Source organism: Leptonychotes weddellii, chromosome 4 (assembly GCF_054177405.1).
Source record: "Leptonychotes weddellii isolate Sample4059 chromosome 4, ASM5417740v2, whole genome shotgun sequence".
NCBI classification, from domain to species: Eukaryota; Metazoa; Chordata; class Mammalia; order Carnivora; family Phocidae; genus Leptonychotes; species Leptonychotes weddellii.
In genome coordinates this window covers 8,637,158-8,657,560 of record NC_138372.1, presented here as the reverse complement: position 1 = coordinate 8,657,560, position 20,403 = coordinate 8,637,158, and the positions used below count along the sequence as shown (strand labels likewise).

General features: G+C 54.8%; 1 protein-coding gene across 7 annotated transcripts in view; it reads left to right on the top strand.

Annotated features, from left to right (window-relative positions):
• The first annotated feature begins 1,861 nt into the window (after positions 1-1,861).
• Positions 1,862-20,403, top strand: part of DHRS3 (dehydrogenase/reductase 3) — a 37,560-nt gene continuing 19,018 nt past the window's right edge. For 2 of the 7 annotated variants that reach the window (XM_081817509.1, XM_081817505.1), the window contains exon 1: positions 2,806-3,797. In XM_081817509.1, the coding sequence (XP_081673635.1) occupies positions 3,603-3,797 (195 nt within the window). In that variant the 5' untranslated portion in view covers positions 2,806-3,602. Of the gene's footprint in view, positions 2,017-2,805; positions 3,798-19,630; positions 19,793-20,403 lie in introns of those variants that run through there. The other 5 variants (XM_081817507.1, XM_081817506.1, XM_081817510.1 and 2 more) reach the window with 5 other exon arrangements.

Below are 20,403 nucleotides of genomic sequence, written 5' to 3'. Positions count from 1 at the left end.
CCCCCGGGAATCCTGTCTCGTGCAGTTCTCACTAAAGCCAAGCCACAGGGACCCTCTGGACACCCCCCAGCCCAGTGCCCCCTCAACCTCATCTTCCTGGGGACCAGGTTGGGGGGGGCACAGAGGAGGTGACAGACAGCACCCCTCTGGGCAGCTGATAATGGAAGAAGCCTGAGGCCCAGAGAGATGGCAGGCCCACAAAACCCACATCCTGAAGGTAGGACAAGTAGGAAAAGGGGTCTGCTGCTCAGCCAGAAGCCAATCCCCACCCCCTTTTAGGACTGCCTGACTGGTTCCTTTTTATCCTGCTTTCCCCCCAAAGCTGATGGCTGGGAGAGGGAAGGGGCCCCTCCCTTGTGGCCTTCCGTGAGTCACCTGGATATGCTATGCCTGTTTCCTTCTGCATTAAACGGCTGGGATGGCACCCATCTCTGCAGGCAGTCTCATTTCTGAAATCAGAATATGTGTAAAGGGCCCGATACCCTGGAGGTTAATGTGGGTCCTCAACCTCCTGTCTGCCTCCTGCCCGCCCTCCATCCTAAAGACACATGCAGGGGAAACATAAGCAGGACCCAGTGGTCCCCCAGCCAGTCTGGCGTCAGAATGGGGCAGGTAGATTGGGGACCAGGGGGCACGGGTGAACATTCCATGGTGTTTATGAGCGGCTTAACGTCTCTGTGCTGGTTTTCTCCTCAGTCAAGCAGCAGGCACATGCGGAGGTGGGGCTATGATCTTCACAGGCCCTTTTAGGCTTGGAGTGTTGCCCTGATGTAGGAGAAAAGTCTGGAAGCAAAAGGAGAGCTGGTGAGTGAGCTGGAACAGGGGAGGCCACCGCTGGGGCAGCTCGGAGGCGCAATGTCGCAGGTAGGCCACTAGGCGGCCCCGAGGATAACAGATGACAGATGACAACAGGCTGAGTGCTGGCTTCCAGCTCCAGATTTCCCCAGCGTCTCATTAGCAGGCCCGCTGACACCAGGCGTGACTGGGTAGAAACGGCCTGTCTCTCTCGGGTTGGGATTTCTTTTCCATTTTTAGAGACCTCCAAGGTGGGAGGGTGCAGGCACTCTGACGGAGTCCTGCCTTTCGCCATGGCCTGGGAGTCAGATGAAGACAAGGCCTACCCTTGGGTCACACTTTGAAAGGGTTGCATGGAGACGGGAGGGAGTCTCATCCCCACTCTCTCCTCCCCTCGCGCCTGAGTGGGGTGGTGTTGGGGGAGAAATCAGGTCCGTATTCGAATCCCTCCTTCCTGTAGTTTCTGGCTGGGTAACCAGGAAAATGGAGATACTACAACCGGATTGCAAGGTCAGTGGGAGGATTAAATGTCAGAATATAAGCCCTCTGTGTAGAAGCTCTCTTCCAACCCCACTCTTGCAGTGGCTCTCCAGATGATGAGTTTCCCAATTCACCTGGAAGGAAGATCCTTACCTGCAGAACTTCTTCCCCTAACTAGAGAGCTTTTGGCGGGAAGGTCATCCCCAGCCACTGCCCGCCTCCCCCCCTCCCCAAATCAGCTTTTCTGAAAGCTACTCTCTCACCGGGATCCTCAGCAGAACTCCCAGGTGGAGCACTGAACAACCTGATTCCAGTGCACCCAGCCCTGCTGAATCAGAACGTCCCGGGGTGAGGCCCGGCTTCCTCGCCCCAACAAGCCTGGCTGGAGAGCTCCTGCCCCAGATTACAGAGTAGATCCCTGGCTCATCCTCTCACCTCCTGGCCTGGGACAGTCAGGGTCAGTGGGAGGCAAGTCCCATCAGCACTTCTAACTGGGGCTGCTTTTGTGTGACTCACTTCCCATACTTCCTGCAACAGACATCTCTAAATAGCAGGGTCCCACCCTGAAGCACAGGAGACACTCTCCCCAGGGAGAGGGCAGGAGGTGAGAAGGTGGATGCAGGCTAGGGCAGCCCAAGGAGACCCAAAGACAGAAGTCGCTGCCTGCAGGAAGGAGGGGGATCCCGCCCAGGGCATCTTGTTTACAGGCTTTTGTTATTAAAGAAATTGCTGTCAGTCAAGGTAATTCTACCCCAGATGAGCAATAAATATGCTCCCAGCTAATCTTATGGGGATTTTATTGGCACCTTGGGGGCAGAGCTTCCTTCACCCAGCTCACCCCCTCCTCTCAAAGCAAAATCCTGCTTCCCAGCTGCCCCCCACCCCCACCCCAGCAACAAGAAGGACCCGGGCAGACTAAGAAAGTGCACTCTTAAGTGAAGACAGAAGGCGTCTGGGCAAAGGGCGGGAGTGGTTTCCTGGTCCTACCTGGAGGCAGGGGGTGACCAAATAGCCTGAAATAACCCCGGGTCGACCTGGTTGGATCAAAGCGTGCGCGAGCTCCCCCGGGCCTGCCCCGCGCGCAGGACCCGGCACCTGGCCGGCGGGCGCCCCAGCTCGGGGAGACCGTGGCCCGGGCCAGGAGGACTGTCTCGGGGAGGGAGCCGGTTCGCAGGAGTCGGTTCCAGCGTGTTCGAGTTACTGCTGCGAGCCCTCAGGGACACCGCGGGCAAGTCCCGGCTTGCAGAGAGGGGAGCCAGCCGGGGAGAGCGCGAGTCGGAGCGAGCCCGTGTGCGCGCCCGCGCGCGCGCCCCGCACTGCGCAGGGGGAGGGGAGGCCGCGGCAGCCACTCAGAGGAACGGTAGTGAAGCCTCGGAACAACTTTAACTGTCAATCAGACTTAATGGGGTATTAAAAAAAATGGGGAGGGGGGAGGAAAGGGCAGCCCTCTCGCTCCGCGCCGCTGCTGCCCCGGGAGCGAATGAATAAGGCGGCGCTGACGAGGGCGTCCGATCCACACGCGCTCCGCACCCGGGCCCTCTCCAAGTTGGAAAGGACAAAAAGAAGGCAATAAATGCTAACAAGGGAGAGAAAGGGAGCCGGATCGAGCGGCAACTCCCGGCCTCTGCTGGGAGAGGGAGGGCGAGAGCCGGAGAGAGCGAGCGCGCGCGAGGGCGAGCCATGCACGTAAAGAAACTGACACCCGGACCCCCCACTTCTCCTGCACGTTGCTGGCAATCAGATCGCGTTTAAGCAATTTCCTGAGCCCAAGAATAGCAATGAGTCGGGAGACTTTCGCGGGCTGAAATTGGGAGCTCCAAGCACTCTCCCCCCACCACTTTTTTTTTTTTTCCTGGAGAAGGGGTGGGGGGGCGCTACAATTTGGAAACGGCATTTTTTTTTTTAATCTTGCACTTTGAAACCGCGGGACTGTAGCAGGGTGCGCGCGTGTGGTTGGTGCCTTTTTTTTCCCCCTGCCTAAACTCCTCTGTCAGCCTGTAAACATTACCTGAGAATTCCCCAGCCGAAACGGCTGCTGGGGCAAGAAACTTCTTGTTAGAACTTTCCACCTCCGGCTTCCCCTCCAGCCCTCTTACTGTCCCAACCTTCTCAGACGCTTTTTCTCCTCCCGAGGAGGATTTATCTTTTTTTTTTTTCCTCACCCGGTGTTTTGCATTTGGGAAGAGGTGATTTCAAGAGTGGCCAGGTGGGACGCCTCCCCCCTTAATTCGGTTTATTTATTATTGTTTGGGGTGTTTTCTTTTTTAATTCCTGTTTTGCTCGGTCCGGGGAGTTTCGCCCCCCTGCCCGGCTCCGCGGCGCGGAGGATGGTGTGGAAACGGCTGGGCGCGTTGGTGGTGTTCCCTCTGCAGATGATCTATCTGGTGGCCAAAGCAGCCGTCGGACTGGTGCTGCCCGCCAAGCTGCGGGACCTGTCGCGGGAGAACGTCCTCATCACGGGAGGCGGGAGAGGCATCGGGCGCCAGCTCGCTCGCGAGTTCGCAGAACGCGGCGCCAGAAAGGTACCGGGCACTGCGACTCCAGGGGGTGGGGGCTGAAGGTAAGGGGGACGCCCACCTGCTGCCGCAGCCGGAACCCGCGCCCGGGAGAGTCGCCGGCCATCCTACTTCTCGGCGCCACCCGCGAGTGCTGAGCTAGTCAGTTTCACCTTGTAAATTTCCCGGGCACCAAGCTGTCTTTTTTGGCAGGTCCGGAGCTGGTCTGGTCCTTTGGGGTCGGTGGCTGTCTGGCCGTTCACCCCCACCCCGAAACCGAGGGGACCCACCCATTTCCCACATTCCTCCCTCCCAAAGGAAGGTGTTGTGTTTTTCCCCCTTTGCCTTTCCCCCATTGCCACCACCCTGGTGAGTGCAGGGTGTGTGCGCTCCTGGGTAGAGCTGGGAGCCGCCTGCTAGCTGGCTTCGTATTTTCCTTGGCAACCCGCTTCCCAGCCCCAACCTGGGCGGCTGCAGTTCTGGAGGCACGAAGAGAGGGGATACTCGGTTTGGGTTTGAGAGGGGGGAGCGGTCTTGGATGTCTAGCCCACGGGACAAGCTCTCCCACGCCCAGGTGTTTGGAAATCTAGAAAGAGGGTGACAGGGGTAACCAGCAGCTGATAAAGAGTCCTTGTTCTCACCTTCAACCCTGCCCCCTCCCCCCAGATACAGCCCCAGAGGGGATCCCTCCCCATTAAATGAGGAGGTGGCACTGTGGGGAGGGCCCTCCTTCCCCAGGGCTGCCTATAGCTTTTTGGTGGTTACAGCATCTCTTCCTCTGGTTTTCCCAGACCTGGTGCCTGAGAGTGGGAAGGGTGAGCCGGCTGTCACCCAACTCTGACCCAAGCCAGGCTGACTCACCCGGTGACTAGAGCAAAGGAGAGAAAGATTGGAGGCTGGCAGGCTGGCCCTGTGAGGAGGAAGAGCAAAAACAGGGAATTAGTTTGAAACTTGTTGGGGGGTGGGGGGGTGAAAGGGCCAGCAAAGCCAGCTGATCTGACATGGAGCCACATACCTAGGGGATTAAGTAAATACGTACTGTAGGATAGCAAACCTGCCTGTAATTCCAGGTTGCTTTTGTTTTGTTAAATACTGCCCTGAGATTTACAATTCCTCCGGGGTGGCTCAGACTGGGACTGAACTTTGGAGCCTGAACTATCAACCAAAGCCGATGGCAGATTAACTCTTCCCCTGCCGGGCCAGTGTGGGGGAGGGGAGGACCCTGGTGGCCTTGCTAGCTGGAGTCTGCTTGTCCCTGGGTCCTGCTTCTCCTTGGGTGGTTTGGACAGCTGCTTGACCTTGCAGTTGGAAGGGTAGTTCGGAAGTGTTTTTAACCCTTGGACACACTGAAAAAGGAGAAGTAAGAGTTGTTCTCAGCAGTTTCATTTCCTTGGAGTGATGCCCCATTGGAGGGTTCCCAAAACCCTTTGTGGAGGGGGATCAGGAGGTGTCCTTGTAGGGGTATGTGAGGTTTGGGACAGTCGCGTGTGATTGTCATTCCTTAGCTGTCTGCATCCCGCAGAAACTTTCTTCCGACTCTTCCAGCTGGCCCAAGTCCTGGTCTCTTTTACTGCTTTTGTAACTGGCTGCAGTAGGTTTACGAAGAACTCTTTTAGTCAATCTGGAAAAACTTGACTGACTATAAACAATCCTAAATTAAAGAAGTATATGGCATTGGCGGCGGCGAGGGCTGGGGGGCGGGGTGGGGGGTGGCGGTTAGTGAAATAGTGCCGAGTGGCACCCTGCAATTTCATGCACTGGGAGCTGTGTCCCACCTGACTTGGAATGGACATTCTCTTCCAGGGAATAAACTCAGGACCAATGAGAAATATGTCTTAAATTGATATCGGGTCACCAGAAATGGGATCCATGGGGGCCTGTGAAACTTCCAGTGCCATTCATGCTGGGTTTAGTCATCAGCCCTCAGGATGAACCAGAGTGCTCCCTATAACTCGTAACTGTCTGACCAATTACTAAAGCTACTTTTATGAGCCCTCCACTTGCTGCCATGGTGGGGAATTTGGAATCTGCCTGAGTCCGTCTGGGGCCCTGGGACAATCCCAAGCCAGGAGTGTTTGGGGGCCCATTGGGCTTGGGGACAGAGGGCCCTTCGTTGTGGAGTGGGGAGTTGGAGGCCGCATCTGAGAGCCCTTCCAACCTGGATTTGGGTGGGATTGGATCTGGAGGGTGAAGGCCCCCAAAAGGGAAAGAAGGAAGGAAGACCAGAGCCTCTGCCAACAGATGGCGTATCCAGAAGAGAAGTCCGTCCGCTTACCTTTGGGAAAGAGTGACAACCCAGTTTCCCATAATGACCTTGGGCAATATTTGTGGGTGGGAGTGTGCCTTAGGCTGCAAAGGTGACCCAAAGGAGGGTTTTTCTTAAAGGGACACAAAGGCTCCGGGAGTTGGAAAGTGCCTCACCTGGAGACATCTGTCCTTACCCACAACATACGGAGGTTAACCGAGGCAGGGCCAGCCATGGTTAGGGTCTCCAAGGGGAAGGTTGCTGCTGGGTTATTCCCACTACACTCTTTTTTTTTTTTTTTTAATTTTCTGTGCTCCCCTGGAATTCCTCCCACAAAAGCTTTCACAGAGCTTGGGCCCATCCCTCTTCCCCTCAAGGCTCCTGGCTAGCTAGTCAGCTAGCACAGCCTCCAAAGCCTTTGACTTTGACCGGGTTTTAGCAGGGGCCCCTGGGAGGAGGAGAAGTGGACTATGGTATTCGAAGTGGCTTTTACAGCTTTTGCTCCAGTATGAGGCAAGTGGCTAAACTAAAGTCCTGGGCTGCAATTGCAGGCCCGTGGAAGCAGGGGCAACAGATGAGGGCCGAGTCCAAACATGAAGGAAGGGTGCAGCCGGGACTCAGGGACCCCTTCATTTCCGGGAGGCAGTATGAGAGCTGGCTGAGAGTTGCATCTGCTTGGCTGTTACTGAGTTTACGATATGTGGGTCGAGAGCCTTGTTCCTAAAGCAGCTAGCCAGGAACTAGCCCTTTATGTAGATTTGTGAATCCTATTCTCCTGCCCCATCCATTCAGCAAGTCCCACCTCCTTCCCATTCCTGACGCTGGGGCAGGCCCAGGTCCATCGATGCCACGATGACCGGCTGGTTCACCGAACCTGCTTGAGGTGTCTGTCAGGTGTTTGGCACAGCTCTAGGCGTGAAGGGGGTGGGGGGGTGAGTGGGTACAACAAAGACGAATAAAGACCCAGAGACATGGCTGGGTGCTCAGAGTCAACAAATTACAGTATGTATTTGTTTCTTCTGGCCGTGTAACAAATTACCACTAACTTGATGACTTAGAACAGGAATTTGCTCTCTCTGAGTTACAGAAGCCAGAAGTCTGAAATCCAGGTGTTCTCAGGGCCCTGCTCCCTATAAGGACTCGATGGGAGACTCCTTCCTTGCTTCTTCCAGCTCTGTGGCTCCTGGTGTTCCTTGGCTTGTGGTGGAACCTCTCCAGTCTCTGCCTCCTCATGGGGCCTTAACCTCTGTCTCTGTCCAACTCTATGTCCTGTCCTCTCCTTATAAGGATACCAGTCAATGGGTAATGAAGCCTCAACCAGTAATGAGGCTTAACTAATTACAACTCCAAAACCCTATTTCCAAATGAGGTCACATTCAGAGGTTCTAAATGGGCTTGAAGTGCTCATTGGTGTGGGGGAGGGGGACACTACGTAGTGGGAGCCCAGTAGAGCTGTTAATCCATAACAAAGGCTCACAGAAGGCTTCATGAAGGAGGTGGCATTTGAGTCAAGAGTTCCAAGTAGAAGGGATGTGAAAAGATCACTCCAGGTGCAAGAAACCACCTGATCAAAGACTATGTACCCCACTGGAATTGGGGAAGGGAGGCAGAAGGCAAAGAAGGACAGTATTGTACTGTGTGATAGGGAGCTGGGGAGGTAAGCAGGAAGTTGGTATCTCGGACCCTGAGTCAGGCCAGTACAGATGAGAACAGGAAAAAGGAGGAAGAGAGGAGAGGGGTCCAGACTGGGATTCTTGTGGGACCCAGAGCTACCAGGACGAAACAGCTTATTAAACAATGATGTGTGAAGGTCACAAAAAAGGGGGTGCTATGGGAGACAGCAACGGCCCATTTCCCCCGCCCTCACCCCGAATGCAGACTTGGCTGGAAGTTCCTGGGAAAAGGACCAGGCTCCTGTTTGATGCGGCTTGGAGCAAGAAGGTAGACCACCTGTCCTACCTGTGGCATCTAGGGAAAGTCTTTCAGCTTGGAGCATCAGGTCCTTGGGTTTCAAACAATGGGCCTTGCACTTTGGGCCGTGTTATGAATGGGCAAACACCTCCCTCCCACTGCCCCACCCACTTCCCGTGGGGGGCCAGGCGCAGAACTGTGGAGCTATCCCAGCTGTGGCCTGGCGTCCCTGGGCTGGGAGGCAGAGACTGGGTTCTAGACCCAGCTCTGCTACAACCCTAGGAAAGTAACTACCTTCTCTGGGCAGCCGCTGAGAAGCACACCTATAAAATGAGAGAGGACCCCTAAGATCCTGGCATGACTTAGAGGTGTCATATCATGGGTCAGCCATCCAAGGAAAGCAACACATTGCCAAGCTTCCCGAGCTGGGAGGAAGAGACCTCTTCAGAACACATTTGTCCTCTTCCCTGCTGATCTCAGCCTTTCTTGCTAGTCCTCAGATCCCATTGACCGAAAAAGCAGCAGCTTGGTGTTGGGAAACATGCCTGCAGTGGGTAGGAGGCTCACTCCCACTGCTCAACTATCTCAGCAGCCTCCAGCGAGCTGTCAGCCATGGGTTTATTTCAACTCTTATAGAAGATATTAATATTGTCAACCCATAGCTTTCAGGAGATCAAGGGGCCCAAATTCCCCAACTAGCGTATCAAGGAGAACTTCCAGCTTTTATCCTAAAGTCACCCAATTGTCTTTTAGGGCTTTAGAGCATGCTCACTAGATCTGGTGATACTGAGCTGAGTTGACAAGTTCATGTTTGGTCTACAGCCCATCCGCGAATCTTCGCTTACACTCCAGGCTCTCCTGAGCTTCAAGCTTCTCAGAGCCTCTGGCTCTGATCCCTGCCCAGAGCCCTCTGATGTCTCTATCCTTATGGTTACTTTCCCTGCTCCATTTCCAGCTTGTTATTTGTCAAGGTCCTCACTGAGAAATCTCAGCCAGATTTAGGAGAAGGTAGCCCTTGGCCATCTTTTTCTACCTGGGAAAGCTCTCTGGTTGTCCCAGTCACCGCAACTTGTCCTGGAAGGACCTCGTCCCAACCTGCCACCACCATCAGAATCCCACAGGGTTCTGGGCATTGGCACAGGAACGATTCCAGACCCAACATATTCTCCTTTATCCTTGTGCAAAAGCACGACCACACCTAGAATATTAGAAGAGGCTTGCCTGGTTGTTGCCTTCAAAAGACACAATCTAAAAATACATCAAGTATATAACATATTTGAAAGGAAACATTTGAAACCTATTATTCAGATGAACCATGAAGGTCAGGAAATATTAAAGCCCAGTGAAAAGGAGTGGAATCTGTTTAGACACTAGCATTCTCAGATGGACACGTGTCCACGGCAGGACCAGTGCGGGAGGGATTTGAGCTCCAAAAATCCGAGTACTCTGGATTCGCAAAAAGAGAGCGCCAAATACCAGAACAGGTTCGCCTATGAGTGGTGGGTGGGAACTCATTCATTCATTCATCCATTCACTCGTTCATTCACTCAACAAACGGCACTGGGGATACAGTAATGAGCAGACAAAAATCCCTAGCCATGTAAACAGCGGACAGTTTAGGGAGGAGGACAGACAGATAATAAACAAGAGACATAAAATGGAGAGCACATTAGGTCGTATTAAGTGCTACTGGGAAACCCAAGGAGGCAAAGCAGACCAAGAGAACCTAGTGGGAAAGGCGGGAGTAGCAGCATTCCAGGCAGGCCAGGGGTGGGGGTGGTGCAGGGCAGGGGGTGGGGAGCAGGGCGGGGCAGGTGGGAATCAACCTCATGAACTGGCTTTGGCTTTGAAGCTGAGTGAAGCTGGGGGCAGCTGGAGGGTTTTGAGCAGAGAAGTCCGCCAGGTCCTGATCTGTTCTTGCCGATGCCTCCAGCAAGGAATGCTAAGCAGCTTGAGGGGGACCTGGCTCTGGGTAATTGTGACTCAGTCAGATGGGTCCATCGATTCAGCGAGCTAGGCCTTGGAGCTCCCGCAGGCAAGCACATAAACGAGGTTCCCTCCCAGTGGCACTTAACGGTCTGTGACAACTGTTTCTAGGTTGCCAGCCCCTGATGCTTTGGAAAGATGAACCAACTCCAGCAAGATGACTTTAATGGTAATAAAGATTAACTACCCCCACCCCCACCCCCCAAAAATAAAATAAAAGCAAATGTATTGGTCCCCAGAGTGAAGGAGACACTTTTCTGTTCCACTTGGTCGAAGGACTTCTGGAGCACTGTGGTCAGTATTGGTCAACACTTTGAGAGAGTCCTTGAGCCTCTGGAGGGTGTCCAGGAAGCGGGCTCAGGATGACAAGGACTAGAAGCCATGGCTTAGGTTGGATGGCAAATCCATGGGTGTTTAGTTGACGACTTCAGCGACCTGGTCCAGGTGGGATGGCGGGCCACACCAGGCAGTGGGGAGAGCTCGGGGATGGGGACTGGGCTCCCGCCCCAGGAATGCCTGCCTGCCCTCTGGAGCCTTCTGCAACCCAGCGGGCTGCTCTTTAAGTGAGTATGCCGTGGATTCCTGCAACAGGGAGGTTAGGTTCTGGGTGACCACCTGGGTCCCTTCCACCCTTTAGGGTCCATGCATCCTTGTTAGCAGGGTAACCTCAGTGAGGACAGTGACCCAGGCAGGGGCCAGAGGAGAAGATACCAGCATCCATCAACCAAGGCCCAAAAGAGGACAGCCCTTCTCCACATGACTTCCCCAATGGCCTTCAGAGGTTCTCTCATTCCTTCCAAAACCTGGGGTTTTTCAGGGTGTTGGAGAGAGGACGGGAGGGTGCAGGGCAGGCCCCCGTTCACATCCTTCACACCGACCTTGAGTCATAACTCAGACCCTGCGACACCCTAACTGGATGCTGAGGGCCTCCTTGGGCTCCTGGTGGTCCCGGTGACTGCCATCTGCAGCTGGGTGACTGTTGTACTAAGGTGACAGGTACTGTCCCCCCACATGACTGTGATAGTCTCCATGACAGTTCAGTGCTTTTTCACAACCACTGTCTTGCCCGTGCCCGGAGTCAGGTGTGATCAGCCACCCATTTGTCAGATTCGGGTTAAGTGAGTAGCCCCGGATGCTTGGCCAAAGGCAGGCTTTGAATTATTCCTAGCTTAGAAACGAGGCCCTTTGCCGTGAGGACCGATCATCTCAGCCTGGCCCCGCCTGCCCCAGTCAGGGTTACAGAGGGGTGGAGAGACAACGTGTTCAATAATAGGGACCAGTACACAGAGGGTTCTGAACAGAGGATTGATAAGCTGTACCAGAGTCAACAGGATGGGCTGGGGATGGAGTGAGTTCATGTCCCCTTTACAAAAGTAGTTTGTTAAGCACCGAGTAACAGTATTTGCATACAATGAATGGGATGCTTGCCAAAGGGTTAAGGTAGTCAGTGGTTATCAGGGTTTGCTTTCAACAACCAACTGATAAGCAGGAAAACAACACAGTTGTACTTCATTTGGATAACCAGGGTAACACCTCAAATATGCAAGGAGCTAGATTTGCAGGAAGAGTGAATGCTAGCAACTTCCAGTTAATCCTGAGGCTACCCAGCTGGATCCTCCCATGTGACCCAGAGCTTTGATAGTACAGAGAAGGGAGCAATCACTGTATTAGGGGAAATCTTAGAAGACTTCTTGAAGGAAGTGGCAACTGAGGGAGTTGTAGTAAGTCTTAATCTTTTGCTGTTTGTAGAACGCTTTGAGGACCTGAAGAAAGTATAAACCCCGTCCTAAGAATACATGATACACATTTTTTAAACTTCTATGGGGTCCTTGGATGCCCCTGATGCCTATCCCAGCCACGGGTTAGGAAGTTTGGTGCTAGATCTAATCACAATCCATCTAAGTCCCTCAGGCTTGGATTCCTGGGGAGGACTAGAGCTCATATAGCAGAGGCAGGGGCCCCTCTGGGGTCCTGTGACCCAGAAGCCAGAGCCAAGCCCAGGTGGACAACACGGCTTTGTGGCCTGGTGGTGCTTAATGCCAACAAGAGTCACCCGAAACGGGCCACCCGGCCCAAGCCTTTCTGACTCGATTGACCATCCCCTGCTTTGGGGAACGCAATGTTGAATTCCCTTTTCAGTGGCCTTTCAGGGAAGCGGCTAGATAAAGCATTCTGATCGTGAATGATATGATCACTTTGTCCACATCTGAAACATACTCCTGGGGAGTTGTTTACGGGTCATGGTCTCCTATCTGTATGCCTCATTCTACAGGCCTTTGGCCCATCTGGGCCCCAGCAGCCCCCAAGGCAGACCCCAATACCATTTGAGGTTCTAGGACCCAGTTTTCAGACTGGGTTCTAGAGCATCCGAGGGGTTCCAAGAAGGTGGAACCACATGGGAGGTGGAGAAAATAGGGCTCGGAGGGGCCCCCAACCTCCATTTAACTAGATCAGCTTCACTTCTGTTTAATACTTTTGAATTCCCATAAAATTCTTGTGTGCATTTTGAAAGAATGCCATTACTTTAAAGAAAAAACGTAGCTGTTCCAGGAAATGCTCAGGACACCCCCCTCTCCCCAGTTGATCCTCACTTGGGTGTGTCGCATGTCATCTCAATAGGTCCTCGATCTTTGGCTCTTTTTTTTTAAGATTTTGTTTATTTATTTGTCAGAGAGAGAGCACAAACAGGGGGAGCGGCAGGCAGAGGGAGAAGCTGGCTGTCTGCTGAGCAAGGAGCCCAATGCGGGACTCAATCCTAGGACCCTGGGATCATGACTTGAGCCGAAGACAGATGCTTAACCAACTGAGCTACCCAGGCGTCCCCTCAGTCTCTGGCTCTTTACTGCAAGGTGAGGAAGCTTATGCACCGACAGGTCCTCATCTGAGCCGGTTCCTTTGCCCTACAGGAGAGAGACCCCCACCACTCCCACCCCAGGCGCCTGGAACCCCGGGCCCTGCTCAGCCCTCAGCCAGGGCCCCTCCACCACCACTAGGGCATCCGTGAGCTAGAAACCCTAATTTCTCAACCAGGATTGAGACGGCCTCCCAAATTCAGCATCCAGCCCTGAAGGCATGTGATTTGGTCACCCCAGCCCCAGAGCCCGGGACTGATCCACGGGCTGTGTCCCAGCCATGTCACAGCTGCTAGGGCGTTTTGAGAGGCAGAGGCCAGCCTACTGGCCACAGCACTCATGCATAAATTTAATCCCATAAATACCTAGGGGGCCTCTCAGCAAACTGCTGTGTGACCTCAGACAAGGGACTTTATGTTTCTGGGCTTCAGTTCCCTCATCTGAAAAATGAGGGTGTGATGATTCAGTGAAGTAACAGGTGTAAGCCTCCTAGTCCATCATTTGCACAAAATGGGAATGGGGAGTCAGGGCCTGGGGGCAGTGGGGGGGGATACAGTGGACACTCCCCAACCGTGGCTGTCTACTTTTTGCTTATGGAACCAGGTCCTCAGCTGGGCCCAGGGGGGCAAAAGGCAAAGAACTTGCTGGTCGGATCTGTTCTGGTTCTGAGATTCCCCAGGAGGGTGGGGATTCCACCCACGCCACAGAAACCCTCAGCGATTTTAGCTCTTGACCCTTTCCAGAGATAGTGGGAGGGAATCTCTCTTCCCACAGAGAGGGCTCAAAGCCTGGTGTTTTCCCTCCTACTTGAGGCCTCCAGTCCTGTTGAGATAGCTGGTAACGACCATCCCTTTTCTCATGAGCAGGGGCTGGTCCAGTGCAGGCCCTTCTGTGGCTGAAGAATAGAGGGTGCCAAGGGCTGGGCCTCTGCTCTGCTCCCGGCTGCCCACTCCCCTGCAAACCACCCCGCTTCCCCTCCATGGGTATATTAGTCATCTTCATCTCTGCATCCAAGTAACTCAATTGGTCAGGGGTGGGCGGTGGTGAGGCCAAAGGTGCCGGTTACCAGGGCAACTCAGCACGCTCTGCAGCTGCCGGTGGCCAGGTGTCTTCTCCGAAAGACTGTAAGGCCCTCTGGGAGCAGGGGGCAGGTCTTCTTTCTCACCAGGTGCCCTCAGCACCCCTGGCACACTCTCAGGCACAAGGCAGGCGCTTAATAAATGTGGGTTGCCTGGGCAACGGCATGACCCACCCATCCTACTAGTGAGAGCCTGTGTTTACTGAGGACCTGCAGCGCCCAGGGGCCATTCTGAGCACTGCAGATGTAATAAAGTCATTAGCTCCCCACAGTGAGCGGCAGCCTCTCTCTACTGGTCAGGACTCGAGGGGTCAGTAACCTGAGATCACACAGCTAGCAAGCGACCAAGCAGGATTTAAATCCAGGGTGTCCTCTTGAACCAGGGAGTTTTGGTGTCTCTTCATTAATCATTCTGTGGAACGGAACAGGTCTGTGGACAGCCCCTAGCAGACTCTGTGCCGGGTGCCTTTGGCAGCCAGGGTGTCTAAATGAATCAAACCACCATAACTACAGCTTTCCTGATGGCGGGGCTGGAGGTATCCTTCGGGTTGGTTTGTTGGCTCTTGTGACCAAAATGTCTATGGGTCGGTCTACTTCCGGGCATTGCTTTAGGGGCCCAAACCTGGGTCCAGTGGTGTCAGGATTTGGTCTCTCTTTGGCCTCTTTGGTCCTCTGCCACGGGGCTGCTCACGTCTGCCCCTTGCTGCCTTAAATACTGCCCCCCTCAGCTCCCATTGCAGGGGCTAGACCCGTATCTTCTGCTCCAGCAATTCCAGGAGGGGACTTGAGTCTCCCTGGCTGTGAGGGTTGAGCCTGAAGCAGTCACTAGTGATGGGTCACAGGCCTGTCTCTGAGTCAGGGGTGGACCAGCCCTAGCCAAGTCACAGTGTTTGAGAGTGGGGAAGTGAGCTCCTGTTGGGGCAGTGGGAGTGCTGTTACCAGGAGCAAGGGCCTTGGGAGCAGATGTCCAGGACTCCTTGTGGAAGGACCAATCCAGTCCTTCTCAAGTGGAAACTTCCAGGAGATCCAGGCCCACCTGTTAGCCAGTCCTCCCAAGTCTGGTCCTGCAGGCCTTATCAGGTCATTTACAGACACTTAGGGGCTAAAAGGACAAAATGCTTCTTTCAGGGTTGAGCGGAAACCTCCTTGCCCTCAGGGAGTTTGTAGTTCCCAAAGAGGCAAAATGAGCAGCCAGTCAAGGTGGCCTAGCAAGTTGTCAACAGACTCTTTGTGACCTTCTCTAGCAGCTTTAAGGACACTATGAGAGGAAAGGAAAGGAAGCCCCTTTACTGGGTCACTGTTCATAGTGGTATTTTCCTGGGTGTGAGGAGCCAGTTCTCCCTCCTTTCTGGCTATGGGCAGGTGAGCCGAAGGGAGCCCATACTGGGCCCTTCCAGGGCGGGAAGAAGAGTCTCTGGGGTCCTAGAGACTCGAACTCCCAGGACCAGGGTCCTTTGAGAGCCCAGCCAGCCAGCAAAGCCGGCTCCGACCCTCGAAGGCAGGTCAGCCTGGGGAGCTGGGGCCGGGGTGACCACAAAGGGCAGCACGACCTTCCTGCAGGCAGGCTGGCAGTCCTGCCAGGCACGCCCATATGACATCAGGCCACCCTTGGCTCCCACACCCCGTGTCCTCACTTCTCCCTTGGCACAGAGGGGGTCCTGCCTTACCTCTCCAGGCCACTTCCCTGTGAACACAGAGCAGAGCGGGTGGGGTCCTCCAGGCCTGCTAGGAAGAGAGTAGGCTGGGACCCCAAGTGCCCTCGAGGGCCCCCTACCCCTTGGCTGGCAGACCCATTGTCCTGTTTGGGGGGCCATCTCTTGAGCCTTTGTGTTGGGAGGGGGGGTGTGCATGTGTTTGCCCGCATGCGCATGCACACCCACATTCATTTGTTTTTCTTGCTCAAGAGGCCAGTATAGAATAGTTGCTCAGATTTTAAGCTCGGAAACCAATGAACCAAAGGTCATACGTTGGCTCTTCCACGTACGTTGCTGAGGGACCCTGGGCAAGCTTCTAGACCTGTCTGAACCTCAGTTTTCTCATCTGTAAAATGAGGACTCAGGGAGATAATGTATAGAGAGTCCTGAGCACAAAATGAGTGCTCAGGACGTGCTGGTCACGGTGGTAAGGCTATCAATCCTGTTTGACTATTCACTCCCACCCGTCCCGTGCTCTCTCTATAAAAGCATTTCTTTTTGACTGGTTTATTTTATTTTATTTTTAAAAATTTATTTATTTATTCGAGAGAGAGAGAGAGAGCCCACATGACAGGAGGCCGGGAGGGGGGTACAGAAGGGGAGGGAGACAAACAGACTCCCTGCTTAGCACGGAGCCCGGTGTGGGGCTCGATCCCACAATCTCATGACCCTGAGATCAAGACCTGAACCGGACATTTAAACGACTGAGCTAGCTACCCAGGTGCCCCTGTGACAGGTTCGTTTTAAGTAATGCTGACAGGTGAGCTGGGGAGGGGCTGCTGTGCGGCTGGGAGCCCACAGACTGGGGCAGACAGATGGAGTTTCAGTCCCAGCCTCTCTGGCCGGTGGCCTTGGCCAAGCCCCTCCACCTCTCCGTAGGAGCTTCCTGTGGGTGCTCTAACACTGCTGCACCCTCAGTGACTTGAGACAGCACACATTTATGCTCTTCCAGCTCTGGAGGTCGGAAGTCCGACACGGGTCTCACTGGGCTAAAGTCAAGGGGTCACGGTTGCCTTCCTTCTGGAGGCTCTAGGGGAGAATCCATATCCTTGCCCTTTCAGGTTCCAGAGGCACCTGTGTCCCTTGGCTCATGGCCCCTTCCTCCATCTTCAAAGCCAGCAGCTTCCATGCTCACATCTTCCCTTTATTCCCCTCTTCTGTCCCCCTTGTCCAGGTTTCAGGCCCCTTGTGATTATACTGGGCCCGCCTGGATAATCTGGGGTAATCTTTCTATTTTAAAGTGAGTTGATTAGCAAATTTAATTCCCTCTGCAACCCTAATCCTCCTTTCCCACGTCAAGTAACACATTCACAACTTCTGGGGATTAGGACCAGGTGTCCCCGGGAAGCTTTCTCATCCGCAAAGTGACAGTGCTAATCCCAACCTCCCTCCCGGGGCCTTTGGTAGGATTCCAGGAGATGGTCCAATATGCTGGGCAGGGGCTCAGAAAATGCCGGTTGCCCCTGCCCAGAGCACCTGCTGAATACAAAGCTCTGTTCCAAGTGCCCCCCCAGAGTCACCAGGGATGGAAGATGTCACAGTTCCCGCCACAGAGTGGCCGGCATTGTGACTAGGGCAGGCTGTGGCCTAAGGTTTGCCCTTGGAGAGCAAAAACAGAAACAGGGGACTTTTATTGACCCTGCGCTGGGTGGGCAACTGCTCCACGGGAGAGAACACTCTGGGTCAACCCGGAAGGCTCCCTACTGGGATTAGATTTGACAGGAGGGCAGGACATATGTAGGGGGCTCTCCCAGGTCACAGGGACCCGGTGGGCATCACAAGGAAAAAACACAGGTCTGGGTCCCAGCCTCAGTCTAGCTGGGGAAATGGACCAGTGGCCTGGGCTTTCCAACCAATGTCTGACTTTGCTGTCCGCACAGTTCTTCCTACACATGAAGTGACTTACAGGGACAATCTGGTTTGCTCCTCAGAGTAACCCTATGAGGTAGGAACTATTCCTGTCCCCATTTTTAAAATGAGAAAACTCAGGCTCAGAGAGGCTAAGTACTCACTTCACGTCACACAGCACCCATAGTCATGGGATTGGAAGCCAGGTGGTCTGGCTTCTGGGGAAGGAAGGCTGGCGGTGGCCAGGCCAGGGGTCTCAGGGGAGGCACTGAGGAGGATGAGGTGGAGACCACAGAAAGAAAATACCCCAGGCAAAAGGGAAGAGCGTGGCCTGGCTGGAAGGGAAGTGTGAGGAGGGTGGTGGTAGGCGGGCAGGGCAACCCCTCACGGCACTTAGTGGCCACAGAGCGTGGTTGGGACTTGATGGGGAGAGCACTGGGGAGCCACAGAAGGGTTTCTACACGGTGCAGGACCAGACTGGGTTCCTGGAAGGTGAGGGGAGCCTGGTTTTCTGGAAGAATTCTCCACTTTGTGCTGGGCTGGTGCTGAGGGGAAGCCCCTCCTGGCCCAGCTTCCTGGGCCACGCAAGGCCCATGTGGGTTTGCTCCCAGCATCCACGCCTGTGCAGGATGTGTCGGCCAGACCGATTCCCGCTGCAGTGTCCGCTGCTTCCCTGAATCCCCCAGCCCTCCTGGCCCAGATCCCCAGCCTGATAGCATGACGCCAGCCAGCCAGCAGGGTCAACTCCATGGCGTTTGACCTTCATCCAGCAGAGATTAAACCAATTCCTAATTAACAGCCTGTAGGATAGATAGTTACCTTGGCACAGCTTGCAAGTAATTTAAAGCTTGTCCTCAGGAGACCGGGCCATAAATCATGCTTAATTAGCCCGAGGTCTTCCTGGGACACACCAGCTGTGTGTTATTGGGCACACAAGCTCAGGGAGCTCCGAATGTCTGGTTGAGATAGGAAGGGGATGCTGAAAGAGATACCCCAGTGAAAAAAATCTGCCTTTTCCTTCCCAAAGCGACAGCTATATTCTCATCTCTACCAGCAGCTCCTACAAGTCTTGCCAGGGTTGGTTTCCCAGCTTAGCCACTCCTGGCCAGGCCCTTGACATTTCCAGGACCTCAGTGCCCCATCTGTAAGATGGGCCAATAGCTCAGGTCCAAAGCCCCTTGAGGACTTGCTTAAATGTGTGGGTGAAATTAAGAGAGAAAAAAAAGAAGAACCAAAAAAAAGGACTTTGGAGATTTGGGATTTGGGAACTGAGGCTGAGGGGTGACGGCATTGGGTACCCCTGGGTATTGCTATCGAGCACCCTCTGTGGAATGGCCCTGGCCGGCTTCCTGGGTGTGGCACCTGCGGGGACACTCAGGGCCCCACGCTCAGGAGGGTCCTGCATTTCTGAATGTCTCGCTGTTGCTATCTTAAAATCCTCCATAATTTTTAAACTAGGGGCCTTGCATTGATATTTTGCACAGGGCCCCACAAATGATGGGACCGCTCCTCGTGGTAGCCATGATTTCATTCATTCATTCACATGACCATACCAGGTGCTGGGAATTCATCCTGAGAGCCTACATTCTAGAATGTGTGTGTTGGGGGAGCAAAGAACTGTTAAAATTCCGGACAATTACAAGATGCTGTCAAGACCATAAAACAGGGTGATGGGAGGGAGAGAGATTTAAATATTAACTTCGGTGACAGGGAAGCTGGTGTTAAGCTGTGCTTTGCTACGTTCCTGGGGTCCTTTTGAAACATCTGTGGTCATTTCTAGTTTCCCCCAACCCCCACAAGGACTTGAATTTGTGGAGTCCAAGTAGGGGAGCCAGTGTGGGGGCTCCTTGGGCCCAGGGGACTGTTTACTCATATATCCCCACAGCTCCCACCACTCACAGTAAACCCAGAAGGCAAGTTTGGTAGGTGGGTGAGGAGAGGCCCTGCCTCAGTGTCTCTGGGAGTCTCCAAGTTCTGCGTCGGGCCCCTGCGTCTGAGGCTGCTAGCCAGCCCCTGCAGCCTGGTGAGGGTTTCTTGCACTTTTGACCTTCCCACCCCAGCACAGGGAGGCCAGTTTCGATTCTCCCCATTTCCCCAGAGGGAGATGGTGAAGCCCAGAGATGCCAAGTGACTCATCCAAAAGTCACACAGCAAATCCACTCCAGAGCACAGTGCCGCCTGCGGGCCTCAGCCAGGCTGCCTTCCATTCCCAAAGGCATGCCATCCAGGGCTGTTCTGGGAGCTCCCCGGAATAAACCGGGGTCCCCTGCTCGGGGGAGGTGGGGAGTGGCTGCGGGGCAGCCATCCCACCGGCTGGCATCTGCCGACACCTGGAGGAAGGGCCTCTGCACCCCAGCACTTCTGCTTCCATGAAGAGGGATGAGCTTCCCAGAAAGCCGCGCAAAAAGGCAGGCATTTCCCCAGTCTGTTGGGCAGAGAGCCCAAAGCTGACCCCAGAGGCCCAGCCCTCGGTTTGGGAGGCCCCCTGGGGAGGCAGGGGATGGGGTCCCCAGCGGAGAGGCTGACCCCAGCTGGGTGGAAGCTGACAGCCCGCCCCCCCCGCCCCCGCCCCCGGGATGCTCGGGAGGAGGGAGGCTGCGCTCCAGCTGGGCCGGTGCCTGCCAGGGGGGCGGCGGAGGGTTCACGCTGCGGCCAGCAGACTGGCTGCGTGTTGCAATGTCTGGTGGCGTTTGCAGCATCCTGTCCGTGTGTGCAGCTGGGGTAGGCTCAGGCCGGCGCGGAGGAGCGTGTGTGGCGCGCAGGCCTCGCGGCCTGGAGCCTGCTGGCACCTTGCATCTCATTTACAGCGCCGGGTTCAGCCTCGGGCCAGCGGCGCCCCTGACGTCACCGCGTTTGTTTACCCCTCGGCCGCGGGGAGGAAGCGCAGGCGGCCCCTGCGGCTGGAGGGGCACCCCTTCCACCCCCCTGTCGGCGACGCGACCCCAACCCGGCCTCCTCCCCGCCTCCCCCCCCCACCCTGCCCCATTCGCGCACCCAACCCCTATCCCCAACCCGGCCC